At 40.7% G+C, this 27,754-nt stretch overlaps 1 protein-coding gene across 8 annotated transcripts in view; it reads left to right on the top strand.

The window, feature by feature from the left end:
* Positions 1-10,898: 10,898 nt before the first annotated feature.
* The window catches only part of LOC110523609 (G protein-signaling modulator 1), a 36,733-nt gene continuing 19,877 nt past the window's right edge, over positions 10,899-27,754 (top strand). The window contains exons 1-9 of one of the 8 annotated variants that reach the window (XM_090234498.1): positions 10,943-11,581; positions 16,340-16,477; positions 16,738-16,903; positions 22,589-23,460; positions 24,896-25,117; positions 26,045-26,180; positions 26,378-26,520; positions 27,002-27,125; positions 27,441-27,556. In XM_090234498.1, coding sequence (XP_090090624.1) covers positions 23,312-23,460; positions 24,896-25,117; positions 26,045-26,180; positions 26,378-26,520; positions 27,002-27,125; positions 27,441-27,556 — 890 coding nt within the window. In that variant the 5' untranslated portion in view covers positions 10,943-11,581; positions 16,340-16,477; positions 16,738-16,903; positions 22,589-23,311. Of the gene's footprint in view, positions 11,582-16,339; positions 16,478-16,737; positions 16,904-22,359; positions 23,461-24,895; positions 25,118-26,044; positions 26,181-26,377; positions 26,521-27,001; positions 27,126-27,440; positions 27,557-27,754 lie in introns of those variants that run through there. The other 7 variants (XM_090234501.1, XM_090234500.1, XM_036977277.2 and 4 more) reach the window with 7 other exon arrangements.

The following is a 27,754-nucleotide window of genomic DNA, read 5'->3' as shown; positions in this document are numbered from 1 at the left end:
AAAGTACAGATACCCCAACAAATGACTTAAGTAATACTTTAAAGTATTTTTACACCACTGCTGTTTTAGTACAACTGACTTTAGGCTTGTTTGAACACTGTATGCTGCTATCCCATGAACTGATCAGGACTCATGATGCCATGTCTTTGTAACTCCCCCATTGTAAACAGAGATCGATGGAAGTAACTGAATGAAAAGTATGAAAAGTAGGAACCGGAGAAGAAAAGGGGGGAAGGAATGGGGAGAGATGAAAACAGGGAGGATGTATCGACAATGAGATGGAACTCCTGGTTGAATGTTATGCAAGTCACTTAAATTCCTCTGCCCAACAACAGCTCAGACTGTAAGCATGAGTCACACTGTATATGCCACACAACATCTCATCAAGAAAACCGAAATCTCCTGACCTCTAATCCATCCTCTGTAACAGTGATCTATTGATACCTGAGCCCTGACCCTTGACCCTGCATGGTGGCAGTGAGTGATGATGCAAGCATCCACCTGAAGAGGTCAACATCACATGGGTCAATGGGGGGGGGGGGGGGGGGGCATGGGATCAGGGATATATCACACAGATTGATATTACCAGCCCCGTAATGCTTACCCCTAACTCCCATTCTGACACAAGGAAGAAGGGGTTATCTACCAATAAGATGCTCCCTTGCCCCCACCACCATTAAGACACACAGCCCGCCCCCCAAACCAACAATTGAGTGATGAGCGAAATGAGAGGAAAAGTGGCATTGAAGCTTTAGAAAGCGTTTGCTCCGTGGTGATATCATTTGATTAAATTAATTTGATTCAGCATTTGTTATATAACTTCCTAAAAAGAGGGCACCAGCTTTTCCTACCACACAGGCCTAAGTCAGCAAACCATAATGAATGTTATTATGCATACATGCACACAATTTCAGCCCACTAAGTCTCAAGGGCTTATTTTGTGCCACAGCAGCATTTCTGACAATGGCCTCTATATCCTTATCCCATCATTTCAAAGCACTGTCACTAAGTAACTCTCATAAACACAAGGAAGTAACAGCTAAATACCTGGAATGGAGCCTGTCACCAAATGTATGTATGTAACTGGTTTACTATGGACCGAATACCTGTTTCTCTGGGGAAGAAAAAATGAAGAGCACATACTACAGTATATCTCAGATCCGTCAACAAGACAACCGCAAGTATGAAAGAGCTAATCACAGACATTCACAGAGGATCCAATATCAGATGCTTTGTGCAGTGTAGCTGTTAGCTAGCCCATGAGTCCTCTAAAATACAACCCTCCTGAAGCCTCCTGCTCGAGGGTTTACATGTGTCATTCAGAATGGAAATGAGGCAGACTAGGCTCTATGTTGAATGAACCAGAGGATTTTAATGCTCACCTCATGTTACCTTTGCCTAGCAGGCCTGGAATGAGTTTTAGATTACTTAGCTCTTGAAATAAAACTCAAATTCGGACAGTTTAGGAGGTACCGGAAATGTGGTCATCATTTATGCTAAATGGGAAATCCTTCAGATTCCCATCTTTCAATGAGAAACTAGCTCCTTTTAATTACATCAGATAAGTGTGTTGTAACTGTTGACAAATAATGACATGCATTGCTAAGATTATGAGGGTATGGTGACTCCCCTAGTGGGTCTCAAACCCAGGCAACCTTCACCAATAACAAATGCCCTAACCACTGTCCCAATAAGGGATATCCCTGAAGGCATTTGCTTATTAGGTAGTTAGGCCCTGTCCAGAAGCAAACCCTAACCCCTTCTCCCTAGGCACTTGTGTAGATCTCAAACAACTATATATGGATAAGCATAGGGTGACTGCACTTTGAAGTAAATCTCTGCTCTGTTAAAAAGTACACTCAAGAAAAACTATTTCAGTTCCGCGGCCCTGTAAAAATCTAATTAGAATAAATAAAAAATCCTCATATAAATCTGCCAGTTTAAACTAGCAATATCCATTTTTTTGTTGCATTGGATGCGTCGCACTTCCGTATCTGCGGTGAAAGATCTAAAGAGGTGTTTTTCAGACCATGGGACATCCCGAAAACTGGTCTTCTCACAAATTCTTCTGTAGCATCCAAACTGTTTGACCTAAAAAAGTATTTTGTAGGACCTGCTAACCCCTCATCATTAGAAAATACAGGTATGTACTGTACAGTGTAAATATAGACTGAGTGTACACTCACTGTACAAAACTGAAGTATTTAAGGTATATAGTGTAAATGTAGGCAGGGATTAGTGTCACGACTCCTACCGAAGGTGGCTCCCATTCCTGTTCGGGTGGCGCTCGGCGCTCGTCGTCACCGGCCTACTAGCTGCCACTGATCCTTTTTCCCCTTTCTGTTTATTGGTTTCACCTGTTTGTGTTTTAGGCTGATTAGTCTGGCTTTATTTACCGGTAGGCCCGCCTGCTCTTTGTGCGGGATTGTTTTGTGTAACTTGTGTGCAAGTCTGTGGGTTACGTGTTTCCCATTTCGTGGGTTTTGCTGGACAGTTTAAGTCCACGTGTTTGGGGCATTTGTTTTGTTTGTTGTTTCGTGGGGTTGGCTTATGTTCACCGTTTTGTGCATTACATATGCATACACCTGAACTCTCTGCTTCCTGCGCCTGACTTCTCACCCACTCCACCCAGTACGTTACAATAAACAGGATGGCAGCGGGCGTGGCCAATGGCACAGTTTTATAGGAAAAAGTTAAATCTGTTTGGAGAGAAAAATGTTGCTGATTTAAAGTGAAATTCTACACATTTTGTCATGGGGGAAATACATTTTTTTTTACAGTTTTAATGCTAGTTTCTGCAATTATACAGATTTTGTCATGGGACTATGAGAAAAACTGCAGTTTACAAAACAAATTTCAGGCAATTCCACACATTTTGCCATGGGACCAAGAGAAAATGGTCAGTTTTAAAGCAAATTTCCTTCTATTATAGACATTTTGCCATGGCTAATGCATTGTTCTTAAACGTGACTCAAACATGACTCAAACATTACAGCAAAATCAATAGGGGGCTCATGCCATGACATTTGGGGATTTTAGATCGTCCCTGACCGTCTAGTCTGTATTTGAGGGATTGTTTGTTCTCAAAGATGATCTTATTTAAAAATATGTTGCTCTATTATCTTTGTCATTTTAGTTTAAACTGAAAATGTTGTCTCGGCCCTATCGTAAAATGTGTAGGATTGCAGGAAACTAACCTTAAAATTTAACATTTTCTCTCCGCTGTTAAGAAGTGAAAAAATGTTTTGTCGCAAGGTGGTGGGCCCTCAACCAAATCTTGATTTTTTTGTGCAGTGGCAGTCAAGATTTGACCATGAAGGCCTGATTCACACAGTCTCCTCTGTACAGTTGATGTTGAGATGTGTTTGTTTCTTGAACTCTGTGAAGCATTTATTTGGGCTGCAATCTGAGGTGCAGTTAATTGCCGATTTCTGAGGTTGGTAACTCTAATGAACTTATCCTCTGGGTCTTCCTTTCCTGTGGTTGTCCTCATGAGAGCCAGTTTCATCAGAGCGCTTGATGGTTTTTGCGACTGCACTTGAAGAAATGTGCAATTTTCCCCATCTTGAAAATTTCCGCATTGACTGACCTTCATGTCTTAAAGTAATGGACTGTCGTTTCTCTTTGCTTATTTGAGCTGTTCTTGTCATAATATGGACTTGTTATTTTACCAAATAGGGCTATCTTCTGTATACCCCCCCACCTTTTTACAACTAAAAAAATTCCACAAATTAACTTTTAACAAGGCACACCTGTTAATTGAAGTGCATTCCAGGTGACTACCTCATGAAGCTCGTTGAGAGAATGCCAGGAGTGAGCAAAGCTGTCATCAAGGCAAAGGATGGCTACTTTATAGAATCTCACATGAAATATATTTATTTTTAACACTTTTGGTTACTACATGATTTCATGTGTTATTTCATAGTTTTGATGTCTTCACTATTATTCTACAATGTAAAAAATAGTTAAAAAAACAACAACCCTGGAATGAGTAGGTGTGTCCAAACTTTTGACCGGTACTGTATAAAAGAGGGTTAACCATGTTAGGATATATTGATAGCTGAAGTTAGTATTTATTGGGCCATTGTGTAACGATTGATTTAAATACATTTCATGAACTAACAAGTTGTATGTTTTAATGGATGTAGTTGATTTTATGTCATGTATTTAATGTTTTGAGTCTTAATGCATTTTGCAAATTAAATGTCTAATTTTGTCCAAAGTGTTTCAGTTTGGGGCTGTGTGTTAATTTTTTTGAAAAAGTTAAATCTGTTTGGACAAATGTGCTCGAGCAAACGAGGAAAAATTGTTGTCAAAAATCTCTCAACCATGAGGAAAAGATAAGAATATGACTAAATCAAATCAAACTTAATTTATCGTGTATTTCAAGTTGTATTTGATTTAGTCCTATTCTTTGGTTTAGTTGAAGATGTGAATCCAACGTATTATTGACTTGAAGATTAAATTTGAATCAACCAAAGCTTGAAACCCTAGGCCTTATTGTATATTTTTTGTTTAACCCTAGGTTGAATTGAAACAATAGCTGTTGATGACTTTGCAAATGCTATATAGACCTAAATAGTATCATTGAGGATATTTGAGTGATAAAGTATGGTTACATTTCATTTTCCCTGTTAAGAGGCTCCTAACTTGTTATCAGTATAAATGACACCTGTCCACAACCTCAAACAGTCACACTCCAAACTCCCCTATGGCCAAGACCAAAGAGCTGTCAAAGGACACCAGAAACAAAATTGTAGACCTGCACAGGCTGGGAAGACAATCTGCAATAGGTAAGCAGCTTGGTTTGAAGAAATCAACTGTGGGAGCAATTATTAGGAAATGGAAGACATACAAGACCACTGATAATCTCCCTCGATCTGGGGCTCCATGCAAGATCTCACCCATGGGGTCAAAATGATCACAAGAACGGTGAGCAAAATCCCAGAACCACACAGGGGGACCTAGTGAATGACCTGCAGAGAGCTGGGACCAAAGTAACAAAGCCTACCATCAGTAACACACTACGCCGCCAGGGACTCAAATCCTGCAGTGCCAGACGTGTCCCCCTGCTTAAGCCAGTACATGTCCAGGCCCGTCTGAAGTTTGCTAGAGAGCATTTGGATGACCCAGAAGAAGATTGGGAGAATGTCATATGGTCAGATGAAACCAAAATATAACTTTTTGGTAAAAACTCAACTCATCGTGTTTGGATGACAAAGAATGCTGAGTTGCATCCAAAGAACACCATACCTACTGTGAAGCAAAGGGACCAGGACGACTGATCCGGGTAAAGGAAAGAATGAATGGGTCCATGTATCGTGAGATTTTGAGTGAAAACCTCCTTCCATCAGCAAGGGCATTGAAGATGAAACGTGGCTGGGTCTTTCAGCATGACAATGATCCCAAACACACCGCCCGGGCAATGAAGGAGTGGCTTCGTAAGAAGCATTTCAAGGTCCTGGAGTGGCCTAGCCAGTCTCCAGATCTCAACCCCATAGAAAATCTTTGGAGGGAGTTGAAAGTCCGTGTTGCCCAGCAACTGCCCCAAAACATCACTGCTCTAGAGGAGATCTGCATGGAGGAATGGGCCAAAATACCAGCAAGTGTGTGAAAACCTTGTGAAGACTTACAGAAAACGTTTGACCTCTATCATTGCCAGCAAAGGGTATATAACAAAGTATTGAGATAAACTTTTGTTATTGACCAAATACTTATTTTCCACCATAATTTGCAAATAAATTCATTAAAAATGCTTCTGTGATTTTCTGGATTTCTTTTCTCATTTTGTCTGTCATAGTTGAAGTGTACCTATGATGAAAATTACAGGCCTCTCTCATATTTTTAAGTGGGAGAACTTGCACAATTGGTGGCTGACTAAATACTTTTTTGGCCCACTGTATGTTTGATGTGACATTGATAGTAAAATGTTCTGATTGTACACAGGAATATTCTTGCAACGTCCTATGAAACATCCATAATTCACCAATAAATTGGTCCACATGCAAAATGAAAGGCATGGAAACCGTAAATTACTTGGTAATAGGAAATACATTTATTTCCATGATAGAAATAAAAAGCCATTTTGGACGGACTATTTTCAAATACATGCAACTTAAAAGTTTAATATCACAAAATGTTGATTTGAAATCTTTTGGACATCAGAACAATCTTGAGGCAATCCTACTTAAGTCAGAAAAGGAGATTCATACGACAGGTAAGAGATAATGAAAACCTTGCAGAGAGCCGATCCAACTGACAATCTGTTAGAAAAAAATATAAACTTTTTGAACCAACACTTAAAAATAAACTGATATTGGCACAAGATGGAGGGAATGTTGGAACATAAGTAACACAATTTCAGTTAACGAAAATGTAGGCTTAATCAATGGAGAGAAACAAAATGGTGGAGTTTGAGGCCATGTGGCGGAGAGTGATGCGGGCGCTGGAGATGGGGGTGTGAGCAGGTGGGTCTGGGTAGGTGTGATGTCGTTGATGTTTGTGTGCATTTGTATGCTGCCCTATGTGTGTGTGTGTGTGTGTGTGTGTGTGTGTGTGTGTGTGTGTGTGTGTTTTGTATTGTTAGATTTAAAAAAGAAAAAAAAACGTGTCTAGAACATTCATATCTTATACTCTGAGAACATGGAAACCATGTTCTGTGTATGTTTGTTGTGGCGTTGATGGAATATTCTACTAACCCACAGAAATGGACACAGTAATGTTCTTGCAACGTCTCATAAAACTTGTCTAGAACATTAATATCTTATATTCTGAGAACATGGCAAACGTACATTTTGGTGTGATATTGATTGAAATTCTCAGAGAAAAATACACAAATTTAAGTCTGTTCTCAAACACATGCAAACCTGCACATGCTCCTTAGTTAATCTGTTTTCAGTTTTCCATATGCAAAGTTCTGACATGTTTGATAGTGTTTACTCAGAGAGACCAGGTAGCAGTACAGTGTGGCAAGAGACAAGGCTGGGCAGGGGTTCTGTAGAGCAGTGGTTCCCAAACTTTTGAATAGTCCCATACCCCTTCAAACATTCAACTTCCAGCTGCATACCCCCTCTAGCACTAGAGTCAGCGCACTCTCAAATGTTGTTTTTTTGCCATCATTGTAAGCCTGCCACATACTATACGATACATTTCTTAAACATAAGAATGAGTGTGAGTTTGTCACAACCTGGCTCGGGGGAAGTGACAAAGAGCTCATATAGGACCAGGGCACAAATAGTAATATAATAATCAATAATTTTGCTCTTTATTTAGCCATCTTACATATAAATAATTGTGAATAACTCACTACAGGTTAATGGTGCTTGAAAGGATGCACAGAACTCTGTAATGTTTGGTTGTACTGGCGAGAGTCTCAGTTTCAAATCATTTTCCACACACAGTCTGTGCCTGTATTTAGTTCATGCTAGTAAGGGCTGAGAATCCACTCTCACATAGGTATGTGGTTGCAAAGGGCATCAGTGTCTTAACAGCACGATTTGTCAAGGCAAAAATACTGTGAGCGCAGCCCTATCCAGAAATCTGGCAGTGGCTTCTGATCAAAACCTCTCTAGGGTATGTGGGACGCTAGCGTCCCACTTGGCCAACATCCAGTGAGATTGCAGAGCGCCAAATTCAAATACAGAAATACTAATTATAAAAATTCAGAAAATATACAACTATTTTACATAATCTTTAAACCTAACTTCTTGTGAATCCAACCACGGTGTCAGATTTCAAAAATGCTTTCCGGCAAAAGCATACCTTACAATTATTTGAGAACATAGCCCAGCAGACAAATCATTACAAACAGTAACCAGCCAAGTAGAAGAGTTACACAAGTCAGAAATAGAGATAAAATGAATCACTTACCTTTGATGATCTTCATATGTTTGCACTCAGAAGACATTCATTTATTCAATAAATGTTCATTTTGCTTGATAAAGTCTCTCTTTATATCCAAAAACCTCAGTTTTGTTTGCACGTTTTCTTCAGTAATCCACAGGCTCAAACGCAGTCACAACAGGCTGACAAAAAAATCCAAATTGTATCCGTAAAGTTCATAGAAACATGTCAAACAATGTTTATATTCAATCCTCAGGTTGTTTTTAGCCTAAATAATCGATAATATTTCAACCGGACAATAACGTCTTCAATAGAAAAGCTAAACAAGAAAGGCACTCTCTCGGTCGCGCGCATGAAAAAGCTTGGACACGGCAGTGTCCACTCATTCAGACTGCTCTTACTCCCTCATTTTTCAGAATACAAGCCTAAAACAATTTCTAAAGACTGTTGACATCTAGTGGAAGGCATAGGAACTGCAATTGGAGTCCTAAGTCAATGGATACTGTAATGGCATTGAATAGAAAACTACAACAAAAAAAATCCTACTTCCTGAATCGAGTTCTCAAGTTTTCGCCTGCCAAATCAGTTCTGTTATACTCACAGACATTATTGAGTTAAAGTTTTGGAAACTTTAGAGTGTTTTCTATCCAATCTACAAATGATATGCATATCCTATCTTCTGGGCCTGAGTAGAAGGCAGTTTAATTTGGGCATGCTTTTCATCCAAAATTCCAAATGCTGCCCCCTACCCTCGAGAAGTTAAATTCAGTTTTCACAGAACCGCTTGTTGCAATTTTAATGAGGCTCTCTTGTTCAGATATTGATGAGTTGACTGGAGGCAGGGCATGAAAGGGTTAATGAATCCAGTTGTTTGTGTCGTCCGTTTCGGGGGAGTACCAATTTCAAGTAATTGCGCACCCAGCTCACTCAGGTTCTTTGCTATATCACATTTGACATTGTTCCGTAAGCTGGAGATCTTTTGGGGCGGCAGGTAGCCTAGTGGTTAGAGCGTTGGGCTGACAGGTTGCTGGATCGAATCCCCGAGCTGACAAGGTAAAAAGCTGTTGTTCTGCCACTGAACAACCCACTGTTCCCTGGTAGGCTGTCATTGTAAATAAGAATTTGTTCCTAACTGACTTGCCTAATTAAATAAAAAATTGCCCACAATAAAATCATACAATGATGGAAAAAAGACCTGTGTGTTGTCCTTGTTAATGCAGACAGAGAAGAGCTCCAACTTCTTAATCATACCCTCAATTATGTCCCGCTCATTGAATACAGTTGCGGAGAATCCCAGTAATCGTAGATTCAGGCGTGTGAGAAACTCGTAAATGCAGTACTAGCTGGTAAACGCAGTACTAGCAGTAGAGCTGGCATGTCTCTTTTAACCATTTATCAATTTTAGCGCAAACAGAATGAGCAGCAGAACGTTTGGCTACACACGGACCGGACCGTTAGTGGCATTCCTGTGAGATAGTAATGGTTCATGTGATTGGATGTTAATTATTTGACTAGGCTACCTGTATTTGACATCGTGTTGTTATTTTCGCTGAACACTAGATGGTTTAATTACATTTTTGGCAGTGAAACGAGGCTACTCTGTAAATGTATAGCCTCGTTGGAAAATATAAATGGACTTTGAAAATGCTAATCACATTTTTATTTGGTGTACCCCCTGACGGCATTAAGCATACCTCAGTTTGGGAATAGCAGCTGTAGAGGATTGTCTCCTCAGGGAAGTAGCGGAGGTGTCACACATTGGAACCTAGACCTATAGCTTCATATACTAACTGTACAGCTGTTATGTTTGTAATTAGCATTCGCAATATCCAATATTGTAATCACTGCTTAAATTGCTAAAGATCTTCTTTAATCAATCTCTAAAATGATACATGCAATTAGGGGGCTGCCATAAAGCATACTTGTTATCACCCTGCCATAAACACAGACCGAGCCTAGCTTATCTATTGATACCATCACTGCCATGTTTCTCAAGAGTTAAACAAAAAATAACCTGGAATTATTTTATATGATCTGGGGAAACGGTTAAATGTAACATGTGAAAGATGGTGAGAAATGGAAGTTGGAGGAGCTTAGAGGTAAGTCAGTTGGGGAAAAGGACCCTGTGGGGGAAAAAAAACAGGTCTAGCTATGTGCTTTGAAAAGAGACCAGAAAAATGTCAGAGCTCAGCATACAGTAAGACAGAAGAAAAGAACAAAGAGAAGTGTGAGAAAAAGAGCCTATCTGTGTGTGCGACATATGTCCAATCAAATTTTATTGGTCACATACAGTACATATGGTTAGCAGATGTTGTTGCGAGTGTAACGAAATTCTCATGCTTCTAGACCCGACAGTGCAGCAGTATATAACAGGCAATATCTAACAATTCCACAACAAAACCTAATACACACAATCTAGTAAAGGAATAATAATATTTAAGTATAAAATATATGGATGAGCAGTGACAGATCGGCTAAGATGCAATAGATACATTATATACTGTACATATGAGATGAGTAATGCGAGATATGTAAACATTCTTAAAGTGGCATTATTAAAGTGACCAGTGTTCCATTTATTAAAGTGGCCAGTGATATAAAGTCTGTAGGTAGGAAGCCGCCTCTCTGTGCTAGTGGTGGCTGTTTAACAATCTGATGGCCTTGAGATGGCTGTTTTTCAGTCTCTCGGTTCCAGCTTTGATGCATCTGTACTGACCTCGCCTTCTGGATGGGAGCGGGGTGAACAAGCAGTGGCTTGGGTGGTTATTGTCCTTGATCTTTTTTGCCTTACTGTGACATCGGGTGTTGTAGGTGTCCTGGAGGGCAGGTAGTTTGCCACTGGTGATGCGTTGTGCAGACCCCACCACCCTCTGGAGAGCCTTGCGATTGTGTGTGGTGCAGTTGCCGTAACAGGCGGTGGTGATACAGCCCGGCAGGATGTTTTGTTTTGAACACTGCAAGAGACAGTTGTAATTTACCCTTTAGTCAGCAGCCCTGTTTGTACACACACACACACAAAACTCTGTGATATCAGCAGCGGGGGAGGGGCTTGCCTTATATGGCTTTATTTGCACAATGCCTAACTTCCTCAGCATCTGCCATTGCTGTGCTGAGAGCGAGTGAGGGAGGGAGAGAGGCAGAGAGAGCTGCTAGGAAAGAGGTAGTAGCAGCACAGTGAAAGAGGTCTTGAGCAGCTTGAATAAATATTTGTGAAGGGCTAGCTACTGGAGGACACTGCCCATGGCTCAGTCTGCTAACGGTGTGGACCAGGATCTGGCCAGCAAGAGGCTCCACACGAGGTAGGACCCGAGCTGTGGGGGGGGGGGGTAGTGTGGTGTGGGACGCCTGGACGGTTGACAGACCCTGTTAGTGGGGAGGAGGAGAGTGGAAAGACGGGGAGAGATGAGGGAGCAGCAGGGCTGAGAGACAAGGGCTGCCGGCTCTCTGCCTGGCTGCCTGAGGAGGGCAAGACAGGGGAGCTAGCCTAGCCACAGCTCCCTGGAAGTAGGCTCCAGCCAAAGCCTCATTCCTGGCCTTGGTCCTGGATAGCTTAGCCTTTCCTCTCCCAGACTTTGATCTTGATGCTGCTCTGTGGGATCTTAAGTGAATGAGCAGACTGGAAGGGGCCATGAAGAACGTGGGATTCTGAGTGGAGTGTCTCAGCTGAGATTGGGCTCAATATTTGACACACACACGAACAAGCAGAGCACACAGCTGCTCAGTTAAGTCAGTATCTGTGGTAGGTGGATTTGTATATGCAACAGTCTGTCTAGGGGTGTTTGAATCTTCCTGTGTCTTTGCACAGCCATGCCTTTCTCTGTCGCCTCTGTCTGTTCCCTTCCTGTGCTCTACTACTGACTGCACTATATCAAATGGTTTCACACTGCTTTAAGGTTAAACATTATGGACAGTTTAATTATAGACTGTATAGAAAGTATGAAAATAATGGTGTGTCAGTTTTATTCTAGATTTGAATGTCCTAAACTAGTAAGGGATACACAAAGTGTGTGTGGATTGTCTGAATCAGCAGTAAGACCATGTTGGATTCATTAGCTTTAAAAAAAATAAAAAAATGTCTGCTGGCAATGTTAATGACTGTTGTGAATGAACATTCACAGGGCCTGCGAGGTCATCACGCTACCCTCTCTCTCAAACACACATACACAGGTTAACCCTGTGTTTTTCGGTCACTTTATTTATATATACTTTATTTTATCCGTGTTTTCCATCTGCAGATGGTCATGCAGTACTATCTGTTGATAAGCAACTGCTTACTAAGGTTAGGTTTGGAATAAGGGTTAGGGTTTAGATGAGGGTTAGGGCTAGTAGATAGTTTGTAGACCGTCTACAGATGGACTATCCAAATATGTTACACACACACCCCAACAGAAAAATGGGTATGTAAATATGCACAACATGTGTTTAGGTTTGTTCCATTTGAATTCAGTTTTTAACTGCAACTCTTTTTGATTTGAACAAAACCTTCTACATATTTGCCCAACCATTCAGGAGACGGAGGTGCTCAAAGTTCACCCATTTTGCATTCACCACCCTACCATGAGACATCGGTCTTCATCACTGGAGAAAATAAACCATTGTTTGATATAATCATTTAAAAGCCATTGTATAAATTCTTTAAAAAAAAAATTGGGTCATCATTTTACCTTTGCCGTAAATTATCTAAACACACTTTTTTTCATGTTTGCATATGTTGTGGTTCAGACCCTATTTTACATCATCTCAGCTCTTTGTGTTGTGCCCGTCTTTGGTTGAGACACAACATGCTCTTGAATACAGGGTGGGTGTCATGTTTTCGCTGATAAATATACTCAAATGGGAATAAAATCGACATTTCAACTTAAATGGTAGCACAAAGATGGTTGGAGGTCCACACATCAGATAATACTGACTTGAAATAGAATATCAGTTGTTTTAAATTATACTGTCAATCTTCCATATGACTCCTATTGAAATATAGATACATGGGAATGTCTATTCTAAGTTGACATTTGAGGACATTAAAAGGTCAAAAAATGACATTGGTATTTAACTTATTTTTCAAGGAAATATTAAATAATGCGACTATCCTGTTTATAAACTTTCAAATGATAAAACTCAACCGTTTATCTTTTCCAGTGATGAAGACATGGATGTCTCATGTTCGGGTGTGCGAAATAAGCATTGAGCACACCTACCGTATCTCCTAAACATTTTGGCATTCAGGTTCATAAAGTAACTTGCTGACCACTTCTTCAATGGGCTAATACAGTATGTTTGGAAAGTTTGGTTCAAATCAAAAGGGTTGTGGTTAAAAAATGATTGAAATGAAATGGAACAACCCTATATGGTACTCTGTGTGTGTGTGTGCGTCCACGTGTGTGTTTGTGTCGTGAGTAAAGGGGAAAAAAACACAGATTAGTCAACAGCAGGGCATTGTCTGGGGCAATTTTTTCATCACAAGCTAAATAAAGTCTCTTTCATCTGTCTGTGTTTGATACATAACAATCCATTCATGGCTTTGTGGGCAGTGCAGACAACAATGCTGGAGTATGGAGAGGTTCAGCTCTGAAGAGGTGCTTCAGACCCTCTCTGTTTCCTAACCCAGTAGATGACTATCCATTAGTCGCAGAGCTAATGTCGGTGTTCCTGTACAGAGCTGAAAGTGTCTGGCACTCCATCTGTCCGTGACCAATAGGTTTTCCTCTGTCAAAATAGTCAATGACAAGTTATTCCATGATCTATTGCATTCAGTTGATGTAGCTAGACTATAAGAGCAATAAAGAAAATGATTCAGGAAAACTCTATGACATTGTAATATGAAGGCCTCATCATGACCTGAAGTTGCACACCCTGTTTGTGGTTGTGTGTTCATGCTTCTTGGAGAGATGAACACAGCTACCTGTGTATCAGGAATAACCTGCTCACATGCATACTGAGATCATTTGAGGTCCTTAAAATGGCATAAACCAAACCTTTCTCCTCAAGCAAAGTGCGCCATCGCTGTTAAATCAGTCTATTTTAAAAGGCATTGAATGTGGTATTAATATACATTTTTTTGGTTACATTCCTTCAAACTTTCTCCCAATTCCACAGACAGTAAAATATGTTGACACCATCTATTATAGTGTGTGTCTAGGAGAAAGAGAAAGATAGAGAAGGAAAAACAGAGAGGAGAGAAGGAGGGGAAGACAGGGATCAGCCAAAACTGAAAGGGACACTTACTGAGGAGAAAAAACATTCCTGGAGAGTTTCTTTGGTTTCCCCTGACAACCAGCCTTGCCTCGCTGTAATTATGGTCGGATTAGTACTCTGAGCACAGCGCTCCTGAGCCAAACAAGGACGCAGCCAAGAGAACAGTATTATAGCACCCAGAATCATAGTACCCAGAATCATATACACATTCAGCCAAGCATCACGACACATACTTTGGCCTTGCCAAATGTAACAGGACAGATCTGAACTGTGTCACCTTGACACTCATGCCCACAATCGGATTTGATTAACGTGGGTGGTTATAGAGCTATTTCAACTGAAACTGAAGGCAAACAACTGTCTTCAGGTCTCAGACCGAGCCCCGATCAATATAGTAGTAACCTTTATCAGAACCAGAGGAAACTCACCATAGTCCAACAATTGCTGGGCTTGTCATTATGGTGGATGGGAGAAACTGGAGAATTGGAAAGCTTGGTCAGAAAGCCGCAAGTCTGTGGTACAGATCTATATGTTTATCGAATAAAACGAGAAGCATTACTATCACATTGACATTGATATCAGTTTGTGCCAAATATCAAGGCAGAGAATGTTAGTCTGATTTTATTAGTGGTGTATTTCCTGGTATAAATTACATATTAGCTTTGAAATCAGAGATCTTGGTGGATGGGCATTCCACCACAAGTCATCAAATGTTTTACCATTTGGGACTGATCTCTCACTTTTTCACCCTAAACTGAGTACAGACTCATTTGCAGAGTTGGGGAGTAACATATTACATAGTATATTGTAATCAGATTACAGATATTTTTGAAAAAGTAGATTATTATTTCTTGGATTACTTTTCAAATCAGAAAGGATGTTTCAAAAAAATATTTACAAATTGTTGTTCTCTCAATAACATTCAATTCAGCATTGAAGTTAAGTTTGTTCCACGTGAGCGAGTCTGATCACAAGTCAGAGACCACTGATGACACATTAAATACATTTGATGGATCACTTGTCTTCTAATGCCTCTAAGGGGAAAGTAATCAAAGTAACTGAAAGTAATCAGATTACTATAATGAATGTGTGTAATCCAAAAGTTATGTTACTGATTCAGGGCCGGCGTTATGGGCAGGTTTTAGGGGGCCTGGTCCACCCTACCATACCTCCTTTCCTGTCCAAATAAAATATTATTTAATTATTTGACCGAGATGGCTCCGTGACAAAGACGCATCAATCTCAGGTAAAGCTTCCGAGCGAGCAAAACAGCGCCCCTATGTCTCAGTATGTGTAACCAATGTACAGTATCTGATGCTGTCTGAACAAAAACAGTATGACATGTCATACTCTTTTTGGCCAGACGGCATAAGATATATGGGCTATATATAGTAAGACAGAGGGGTACTGTTTCGCTTGAGTATAATTTTAAAATTGTTGGGACAAAAAGAAGTGGAGGGGTGTGTTGTGAAGAAATAGACCATCGCTCACCAGAATGCATACGCTCAGCTCTCCTGTCTCTCGCCAGTTCTTGCGCATTCATCGTGTGAATTGTTTGCCCTTTAATTTTTTGTTTTGTTAATAAATTCCCCATTTCAAATGCAGACACGGCGCCAGGATTCTCTCTCTCCCGGGGCCAAGGGGGGGGGGGGGGGGGGGGGGCTTGACCAATACGTGGGGGTGCTAAGAAAATAGTCGATTTTCATGACTTCAGAGTTAAGGAAGTTGACACAGCACATTCAATATAAATGTAGTTTAATTGAATTTGGCCAAAGAATATTCAACAAAATAGCTATAAGCCTAACACAAGTGGCCACAAGGCAATGACAAAAAATGTCTTTCACGTGCAAAGGTCTTTCAGCAATAACTTTCTTACATTTTTTGAAGTTAATTTCACCTTTATTTAACCAGGTAGGCCAGTTGAGAACAACTTCTCATTTACAACTGCGACATGGCCAAGATAAAGCAAAGCAGTGCGACACAAACACAGTTACACATGGAATAACCAACCATAGAGTCAATATCACAATAGAAAAAGTCTTATATAATAAATAGGCCATAGTGGCAAAATAATTACAATTTAGCAATTAAAACACTGGAGTGATAGATGTGCAGAAAATTAATATGCAAGTAGAGATACTGGGGTGCAAAGTAGCAAAATAAATAAATAACAGTATGGAGATGAGGTAGTTGGATGGGCTATGTACAGGTGCAGTGGTCTGTGAGCTGCTCTGACAGCTGATGCTTAAAGTTAGTAAGGGAGATTTTAGTCTCCAGCTTCAGTGATTTTTGCAATTTGTTCCAGTCATTGGCAGCAGAGAACTGGAAGGAAAGGCGGCCAAAGGAGGAATTGGCTTTGTGGGTGACCAGTGAAATATACCTGCTGGAGCGCGTGCTACGGGTGGGTGCATCATGACTGGTTGTGTTCATGCCACATTAAAAGGTAATACATTTTTACAGTTAAATTACATGTCTTCAATATAAAACCCATTTAAAAAAATGTGTGCAGGTGCACATGGAAAAAAAAAAAACTTTAAAAAATCAAATGCCCTTCAATCTGATTTGTTCTGGTGCCGGCCCTGTATTGATTACAATTTGACAGGTAACTAGTAACTGTAATGGATTACATTTAGAAAGTAACCTACCCAACCATGCTAATGTCTTCACTCAGTCAAATTCAACCAAAACCTTTTCTTCTCTCAGACAGATACATTTAAGTTCACCCATTCGTCTGATAAGTGTGACCGACCAATGACACAGCCACCTCTGATGAACTCACAAAACTCACTTCCTGTAAACTGACCAACGTGTAACCCGGGGGCTGCCATGATGAGTGTTGAGCTAGCATGCCGTCTCCCTCAGACCACAGGTGGGTTATTATGGGATGCTGGTCTCCAAACAGACCAAGTTGAACAGTAATCAGAGGAGAGCATGGCAGACTTTACCACACAGACACATTCTTAGAACAGCCACAGGGAAAATACAGTAATACAGTAGAGCCAGGTCTAAAAACCCTCCAATACATGACAATAATGTAAGATTTATGTCAGTGCATTTCTCTTGTTTTTTTTTACTACCTTCTTCTGTCTGCCGGGTCAATGTTACTCACACAGCTTCAGTTAGGACTTTGTCTGTCACTTGTTCAACTCAACTGTCCCCAATGACCCTCTTGCCTCCTTTCCAAGGGAAAGGTCATGTAAAAAATAACCCTTATTACGCAATCAGAACAACGACATCTTCCATTTTGTATTGGCACTATAATGCTTGACTACTGCTGGGGTCTTGAGTTCAGGCCACACAGATGAAGCTTGTGCCCATTTTTAATTGGAAATATATACTTTCCCAATATAACTTCCCTTCAGAGAAGAGAAAGCACACTCTACATATGTCTTTAAAAGTTCACAGCCAACATCTGGGAGCTTTATGCAAGAAACGTGATCCAAGTATCCATGTCGTTTCTGGGAAAGAGGAAATCGTTTGACCTCGTTTGAATTTATAACTGTACTTTTAAGACTAAACAAAGTCTCTGTGGTCACACACACCACATTTTTATGCGACTACTTTGTGGCTCAGCGGCATGAGGGTGTTTTATGACATGCTGTGTAATTATTGTTTGTCTAGAAGGATTCCACATTCAGTGGTGTAAGCTTATTAAAGACCTCGCACTCTCGCTCATTGTAATTTCCTCATTGTCCTCAACTATAAAGTAATTAATGAAAACATCCAAGGTAAAAAGAAAACATCAAGAAGCATGCTACAATAACAAATATCCCTTTTCCAGACTAAACCATAATTCCACTCCACATTTTTGCTCACAGATTCCCAAATCTTCAATAAAACCACCACAGCCTTTTCTACTGGGATATTATGGAGACTTAGTGTTACTATGCAAAGACCAACTGTCACGGAAGGAAAATGTATTATTCCTTTTAGAGTACTACCCATCTTTGGCCCAGAGTAACCATGGCTCCCTTTTTGATTCCACTCTTTAGAGGTTTATCCTGGCTTCAAATCGGGCCGCGTCCTGTAGCCAAACTTTGTGGAACGTTGCAGATAGAAATGCATGAATAGAGCCGACGGGATTCCTTATTCTACATGTCAGAGAGGCATATTTGTGATACATAGCATATTTCTCTGAATTTAACAAAACGTTACGTCCTGCTGAATGTGCCCCTGGCTCCTTCAGTAACCTCACAGTCTGAATGAGAATTCGGATATCATATGCTTGGGTAAATATTCAAATAAACATTGCCTGTGTTAAATTAGCATATTTGTATTAGCTCCCGCTGAACACTCCTAACTCACTGATGATTTCTTTTCCCCCCTCAATGAATAAGTACAGGCCACACAGCAAAGCGCAAACAACGATAAAACTACCAATTTAGGGTTTAAGGTCGATGTCCGCGCCCCTGTGGAAATTTTATTAGCATAATATAAATAAAATCCCTATAAAAATATGTCCGTTTAAGCTACAGGTATACAGTTTATTTTGCATTGGTTGTGTCTCAATCCACCGCATCCGCCTATGTCGCACTTCCACATCTGCGGTGAAATGTGACAGAGCTAGACCAGTGTTCGTCTGACAATGAGACGTCCTGAAAAATAAATAAATAAATAAAATAAATAAATTCGCTCCTCACGAAATCATCTGTAGTGTCCGGAGGGTTTGGCCTACAAACTATTATGACCTTTCGATTGAAAGATGAGACCAGTGGTGGGAAAGTACAGAATTGTCATACTTTAGTAAAAGTAAAGATCCGTTAATAGAAAATTACTCAAGTAAAAAAGTTACTCACCCAGTAAAATACTACTTGAGTAAAAGTCTAAAAGTATTTGGCTTTAAATATACTTATGTATCAAAGTAAAAATAATTGTATGTTCCTTATATTAAGGAAACTAGACAGCACAATTTTATTTTATTTATTTACGGATAGCCAGGGGCACACACCAACACTCAGACATAATTTACAAACAAGGCATGTCTTTAGTGAGTCTGCCAGATCAAAGTCAGTAGGGATGACCAGGGATGTTCTTTTGATAAGTGTGTAAATTGGATCGTTTTCCTGTCCTGCTAAGCATTCGGAATTTAACGAATACTTTTGGGTGTCAGAGGAAATGTATGGAGTAAAAAGTACAGTAATGTAGGGGACTAAAAGTAAAAGTTCTCAAATATAAATAGTAAAGAACAGATAACCCCAAAAAACTACTTAAGTAGTACTAGAAAGTATTTTTACTTAAGTACTTTATGCCACTGTATGGGACTCTCACGATGATGTTCTCCGTTTTGCTCTATAACCCATACAAGCATCTTGGGACTCGTCTGAAGTCGGTACAGCCGATCTGCCAACTTCTGTCTGTAGCATTCGAACAGTTTGGGATACACAATAATATGGGCTACACACCCCTCTGTGCAAAGGTGAGACTCACGAGCACGTACACGTCGATTGTTTTGCTCTAGGATGCCCACAGGCCTCACACAATATCTGAAGGTCGCATGGTACCAGTTCAAAAAGGAATGGAAGTACTGTATACACTGCATGGGGAAAGTATTCAGATGCCTTGACCTTTCCCACATTTTGTTGTGTTACAGCCTTATTCTAAAATGTATTAAATCTTTATTTCCCCCTCATCAATTTACACACAATAGCCAATAATGACAGAGCAAAAACTGTTTTTTTTAGAAATTTCTGCGCTCTGACGGAGCTCTAGAGTTCCTCTGTGGAGATGGGAGAACCTTCCATAAGGGCAACCATCTCTGCAGCACTCCACCAATCAGGAGTGCTGCAGAATGACAATGGTAGAGTGACAATGCAGGAGTGGCTTCAGGACAAGTCTCTGAATGTCCTTGAGTGGCCCAGCCAGAGCCCGGTCTTGAACCCAATAGAACATCTCGAGAGACCTGAAAATAGCTGTGAAGCAACGCTCCCCATCCAACCGGACAGAGCATGAGATCATCTGCAGAGAAGAATGTGACTAACTCCCCAATACAGGTGTGCCAAACTTGTAGCGTCATACCAAAGAAAACTTGAGGCTGTAATCACTGCCAAAAGGTGCAACAACAAAGTACTGAGTAAAGGGTCTGAATACTTATGTAAAATGTGATTTCAATTAATAAATTAGCTAAAACGTTTTTTTTTTTCTATGTCATTATGGTTTGTGTGTATAGACTGAGGGGGAAAAACAATTTAATCAATTTTAGAAAAAGGCTGTAACGTAAAAAAAAAATGGAAAAAGTCGAGGGGTCTGAATACTTTCCGAAGGCAGATGAAGTCAGAAGTTTACATACTTAGGTTGGAGTCATTAAAAAAAACTCATTTTCAACCACTCCACAAACTTTTCTTAACAAACTATAGTTTTGGCAAGTCGGTTAGGACATGTCAAGCTGTAGAACCTTCTGATAGGCCAATTGACATAATTTGAGTCAATTGGAGGTGTACCTGTGGATGTATTTCAAGGCCTACCTTCAAACTCAGTGCCTCTTTGCTTGACATCATGGGGAAATCAAAAGAAATCAGCCAAATTATAAAACTCCACAAGTCTGGTTCATCCTTGGGAGCAATTTTCAAAGGCCTGAAGGAACCACGTTCATCTGTACAAACAATAATATGCAAGTATAAACACCATGGGAACACGCAGCCGTCATACCGCTCAGGAAGGAGAGGCATTCTCTCTCCTAGAAATGAAAGTACTTTGATGCGAAAAGTGCAAATCAATCCCAGAACAACAGCAAAGGACCTTGTGAAGATGCTGGAGGAAACAGGAACAAATGTATCTATATCCACAGTAAAACAAGTCCTATAATCTACATAACCTGAAAGGCCACTCAGCAAGGAAGAAGCCACTGCTCCAAAACCGCTGCACATGGGGACAAAGATTGTATTTTTTGGAGAAATGTCCTCTGGTCTGATGAAACACATATAGAACTGTTTGGCTATAATGACCATTGTTATGTTTGGAGGAAAAGAAGGGATGCTTGCAAGCTGAAGAACACCATCCCAACCGTGAAGCATGGGGGTGGCAGCATCATGTTGTGGGAGTGCTTTGCTGCAGGAGGGACTGGTGCACTTCACAAGATAGATGGCATCATGAGGAAGGAAAAGAATGTGGATATATTGAAGCAACATCTCAAGACATCATTCAGGAAGTTAAAGCCTGGTCACAAATGGGTTATCCAAATGGACAATGACCCCAAGCATACTTCCAAAGTTGTGGCAAAATGTCTTAAGGACAACAAAGTCACGGTATTGGAGTGGCCATTACAAAGCCTTGACCTCATTCCTATAGAAAACTTGTGGGCAGAACTGAAAAAGCATGTGCGAGCAAGGAGACCTGACTCAGTTACATCACCTCTGTCAGGAGGAATGGGCCACAATTCACCCAACTTATTGTAGGAAGCTTGTGGAAGGCTACCCAAAACATTTGAACCCAAGTTAAACAATTTCAAGGCAATGCTACCAAATACTAATTGAATGTATGCGTGTAAACTTCTGACCCACTGGGAATGAAAGAAATAAAAGCTGAAATAAATCATTCTCTACTATTATTCAGACATTTCACATTACTAAAATAAAGTGGTGACCTAAGACAGGGAATTTTTACTAGTCAGGAATTGTGAAAAACTGAGTTTAAATGTATTTGGCTAAGGTGTATGTAAAATTCCGACTTCAACTGTACATACGAAATATCACGTCACACATTTACATATATATGTACATTAACACCTCCCCCCTAGATATTCCTGTATTTTCTATAGATGTTATATCCGTGTATTCCTACTGCTGTATCATCAAATGTACTGTATAAGTGAGTATCAGAAATGGCTAATCTATTCATTTGATCTAAGATTAGCAAATGACTCATCTCATCAATTTTGTTTCTGAGGCCACATATAATTTATATGAGCTAACTTCAACTCTTTCCTGGGTAGCTTATTGAAAACTTAATTCATAATGTTAGTTTGTTTCTCAACAGTAATATTTCTATTTCTGATAATAACAATGAAGGAATTAATGTATTTTTGAGCAGATTATGTTCAGCAGTTGCCTTATCTGGTTTGGCCCGGCTGCAGCAGGCACTGCAGATGTCAATCTAATGCAAAGGTTTAGTAAATCTGTCCCTCCGGGGGCTAAAGGATCCATCTAAGCCAAAAACCTCTTAGCCTTCTTACCCTACACTAGTCCAACCCAGTAACCATGGGAAACTGTCTCCAAGACCAACAGCCAATGTGTCCTATTTTCCCTTCCTGAGGCCTGTGCTTCGGTCAAATGAGAACTGATGATATAAAACTCAGGCTCTTTAATCTATACATCAACAGCACCCTGATTCAAGAAATAGACCAGCCAAAAATATAATGCCAAATATTCCATATTTAATGGAATCAAAATCAATTGTGTACTCACTGCAATTTGTCTTCGATTTGTAAACCTGCGTATTTGTATCGCTCACTCGTTTAATTTCTCTCTTCCTTCCTTTCTCTCTATTTTCGCTCTCGCTCTCTCTCACACCGGGGCACCGGTCCTGCTGAGAGACGCTTGTGTCACACTGTCGTCACCAGCAGTCACCCAGGATCCTCGCTCCAAGATACTTCCCCTTCTCTCAGCTTGGCTCAGCGGGATCGACTACAGTACTCAGTGCTGGTTGAGAGAAGGACCACGCAATACTACTTAGGGAGGACAACACTATACAGTCATTTACCGACTCACCTGTTAACCTGCCTCATAGTGCTTCTGTGGAATTGGGGAGTTTTACATTTGTGGATATCCATTGAAGACATCTGCAGTGTTGGAAGGACTAACTTTGTTGATTTGTTAGAAGTTTGTGTTCTAATCTCAAGGGGTTTTGGGGATTCTTATCATTGTCACGAATAGCTTCAGACATTCATCGTTGGTACTTTGGGCAGCATTTGAGGACACCTGAGGAACAGGGCTTTAAAGCGTGCATAGATGCTCCAATGGGATTCTGTCCAAATGGTTTGGATGCACTGTTGCCAACGTTGGCGTATTCAACTATGGAGTAATTAATCAAATCGGACATCTGCTTTCACATAGACTTATCAGGGTAATACAAAGCCCGAAATCCAAACCCGGCTGTGTGTATGTGTATCCTGGTGGCAGCATAGTATTGCTATGTTTTTCTCCTGGATTCTCTAGCAGAACACTTGAGTGTATTACATTAGCATACATTACATTTTGCATTCAAGTTCACCTCCACCCTAAAGTTCCACCTCATGCCACACATCCCTGCAGCTGAGGACTGCCTTTAGCTGACCTGGTATCCCATGTCATCTAACTCTTGCCATCTCACTGGGGCCCAGAGTGCGGTGTGCAGGCTGGTCCACCGGGGCTTCAGGCCCCTGGCCCTGCTGAGGCCCATAAGGCTGGAGCTGGGGGTGTACGTCGAGAAGACCCGCACCAAGCAGAAACACAGGTACTGGTTGAAGTTCTGCCAACAGCAGGCTCAGATGTAGCGCTTTATTTTACTGTACTATTAAGACATTTGCTCAACATATAGCCTAGATGCTGACTGCAAGGGTATTGGTTGGCTGCATATTTCAAGTAATTCCATTTCCAACCTATTTGGGACAAAATAGTGTCAGGTGCTGCATGAGTCATAAGTCTTACTGTATTTAAGATTTTTTGTTGTTGTTGTCAACCCCTTGGAAATTGGCATAAAGGAGTAATTGTTGTGTAATATTAAGTAATTTCTAAGTAAATACCAGTGTACCGTAAAATAATGTGCTACTAATCATATATATACATATGGATTACACTGTGGGGCTAATCTACACTGAACTCTACACTGAGCTTGCTGAAGAACAAGTGGCATTATCTTTTGCTCTTCAAACGATAACATAACCAAATCCACGTTGGCTGGTTACTTTCATCGCATCAATGGTTCTCAGATGACTGTGGGGAAGGTCTTAGAATGGTCTCAAGAATGAGGCTAGCTGATATTACAAATATTTTGGACAGTTTTGAGTGACAGAAACTGTTGTGAAGTCCAGAAAGAGGTTAGGCATGCATGGTATTATGTAACCATGGTAACTGAGGCATTCTGGAGGGTGAGAGGGACCTGGCTCTACAGCAGTTATTTCTGGCATATGAGCCCTATATTATCTTCAGATTTATAATGAACAGTTATTTTATTGACTAAACCCAGAGACTTGATAATTGTACTCTTGGGCTATACGTTGGAGGCCCTACAGTATACTGAAAAATATTTAGCTTGGACAACACTGACAAAAATACAGTGCTTGAGGGGGCAAGGAGATGCTCCACAGAGCATGTTCATTGGGCTTGAGGATTTGTGTGTAGTCATATGAATTCTTTCTCCTTCCTTATTGTCAGTGTGGAGATGTGTTTTCCCATTTTTTCCACTGTCTCCAAATGCAGCATTTAAGACCTGCAGCGCATCAACACCAGCCTGGTTAAACCAGACTGAACTAGAGTGTGTGGGCTGGACAGCTCTGGGAGGATGATACACTGATTCTCAATGCAGGGAAGAAAAGAAGTCTCAGTTATCTTCACTATATAAACTGGACTTTTAAACAGTAGTGTTATGGAGAGATAGAGATTAGATCAAGGAGCTGAAAAGACTACATCTCCAAGGTACTTATGTCAAGGCAAGTGTTTCTTCTGACACTGTTGCTGTGGTAACCACACAGTGATATTGATTCAGACACTGTTGCCATGGAGACATTTAGGAATAAACTTTTCATTGTTAATGACAGTTTTCGGACACCATTGCCATGGTACCTTCATAGACGCACTGTTTCGCACCCTGATGCTGTAATACTGACATTCTCTTTTTCTCTGTCCCTGTGTGTGTGTCCGTGTGTGTGTGTCCGTCCGTGTGTGTTCAGGATGGAGGCCTCATGTCTGGAGTTGGCCCTGGAGGGAGAGAGGCTGTGTAAGGCAGGGGACTTTAAAGGGGGGACAGCGTTTTTCGAGGCAGCTGTGCAGGTGGGAACAGAAGACCTGAAGACCCTCAGTGCCATCTACAGCCAACTGGGCAACGCCTACTTTTACCTGAAGGAATACGGCAAGGCCCTGGAGTACCACAGACATGACCTCACTCTGGCCAGGTGAGGCCATGGAATACCAGACCACATCATGTCTGATTATGGATTCAAATTGTAGTTAAAGTATTTCAACCTATGGTATGATTTGTTTATGGTATGACTGTTTTATACAGTGCAATGGATGTATATGTCATTTAGACTAAAGTCATTCATAAAGCACAAGAGAGTATGTAAACAGTTATCCTTAGCTATGGGTTGCATACTATACAGAGTAGGGTTGGGAATTTCCAGGGACCTCACAACATATCACGATACTTTGGTGCTGATATGTATTCCGATTCTCACAATTCTATATGCATTGTGATTCGATAATTAGATTTAATTGCAATTCAACGTTTCAAACATATTGCTTAGCATATGTCTGCTGCAGAGGGACAAGAGAGAGGCACGAGAAAATAGGTTTTGATCCGTCACAGAAATAAAAAAAGTGCTGAAAACAAATTGGCTCCCTACTTAAAAAGAGAACAAAACAACATAATGTCACAAATAATATTCCGATAATGAACTGTATCGACCCCCCCATTACTTGTATGCCTGATGCCCTCCTAGAAGAAAGATGCAGGTTTTGATAGTGTTCATTTTGATGAGACCCCCTTGGTATTTAGCTCTGATGACTAAGTCAGTCTCCTGTGGAGAGTTGTGCAGTTGGTAGCCTGGTGACTACAAACCCAGAGGGCTGGTGCTGAGTTTTGGTACCTTACAATAACAGCACGACAACTGGAACCCTGTCCTAAGAAGGTAGGGACCACTTAAACAGTTGGATTTGATGACCTAAGCGCTAAGTCTAAGCAGTAGCATGTGTGTTATTGTATTGACAATGAGCAATGGATTTGGCAAGCCATCACAAACAGATCTGGGACTCAGGCTATGTACGCAGTGATTATTACTTCAAAACCATGACTGATAATGAGATACGGTCTCTATTTACAGGACAATAGGGGACAGGATAGGGGAGGGAAAAGCCAGCGGTAACCTTGGAAACACACTGAAGGTTTTGGGGCGCTTCGACGAGGCAACGGTGTGCTGTCAGAGACACCTGGACATCTCTCAAGAGCAGGGGGACAAGGTAGCACACACAAACACACACCACCACATTGGATTGGAGGATTGCAACTGTTAAGTACCATTTATCAGATTTTGGGGAACGGGGCATTGTATTGAAAATACATTTCAGTGTGGTCCGTGCTATTTCAGTTGAAAAATACCCTAATACCCTCTTCCAATGTCGCTATTTGCCTTCTTTTTCCCTTTGCGTCTGACTAGGTGGGAGAGGCCAGGGCTCTGTATAATATAGGGAATGTGTTCCATGCCAAAGGAAAGCAACAGCTATGGGGCTGTACCCAGGACCCTGGGGACCTCCCACCAGTCGTCAGAGATACACTGCAAAGGGCTACTAGCTTCTATGAGTGAGTGTTAAGCTGTATACACATGCTTGTACATGTGCACATGAACACCTACGTAGTCTACATGCAAGAACACAAGCAGGCACGCACCCATGCATGCACACAGCACAGACACCATGCATATGATTGAAATATCCCACTGGGCTATTAGCTCCTTCAAAATCTCTGCAGGCAATGAACACTACCTGAATCAGTCTGTGGAGGAGTGGGATAAAAGTGAATTGCCTTTACAGTTAAGTCAAAACTGTAGTACACACTGAGAGGCTTGCTCAGGCCTTCGGTTTTGTATGACAACACACTGACAAGCCAGTTTCCTACATCAAAGCTTTCATAACTACTGAAGTACTGTACTGTTTACTTAAAAAATAAAAAATAAAAATATATTATTTTTAGTTCAAGACAACAAAAATTAGACTTTTGTATAATTTGTGTAAAACACAATTGGTACACAATACTTTAACTCAAGTCCTCCTCTCTCCTACAGGATGAATCTGTGTCTGGTCAAAGAGCTGGGCGACCGAGCTGCTCAGGGCAGGGCCTTTGGTAACCTAGGCAACACCCACTACTTGCTGGGAAATTTTGTGGAGGCCATCAAATTCCACAGACAGGTGATATACATATTTCTGGGACAGTAGTCAACACCATCATGTGTACAAGTAAAGAGACACACTATTGTGTGTGTGACATACTGTAACATAATTAATGGTAAGAAAAGGTCTTCTCACGCTCGACCATTTTGCACCTGGATGAAAACACATCAACTTGCCTGTTTGAATGAGCTCAATGCAAAGTGTATGACGTACTTACAAGACGTAAAAGTATCCGTTTTGCAACGCTATTGTTCCATCAATGGGGTAAAGACCGGTCAAAGTGAGCAATACACACATACATTCAAGAAAATGTATCAACTTTCTTTTGTTCAGAGGCTGTCCATCGCCAAGGAGTTTGGTGACAAAGCAGCTGAACGTAGAGCCTATAGTAACCTAGGCAACGCTCTGATTTTCCTGGGACAGTTCAACACTGCCACGGAGTACTACAGGTAAAACAAAGACTACACGCTGACACCTAGTGGACTTGATGTGTATCAACCAATGGATCTCAGAGCGCTACGCCATGTTATGTACTTGATTACCTGCATGTATTCAAGTCTATTAATGTTTTAAGATCAATATAATGTATGAGATTAATTTATAATAAGAATGTTTCATTTTAAATAAATACTTTGAATTTTGTGTGT

Source organism: Oncorhynchus mykiss, chromosome 5 (genome assembly GCF_057628025.1).
Source record: "Oncorhynchus mykiss isolate SJ-2025 chromosome 5, ASM5762802v1, whole genome shotgun sequence".
NCBI lineage: Eukaryota > Metazoa > Chordata > Actinopteri > Salmoniformes > Salmonidae > Oncorhynchus > Oncorhynchus mykiss.
This window is presented reverse-complemented; position numbering and strand designations above follow the sequence as displayed.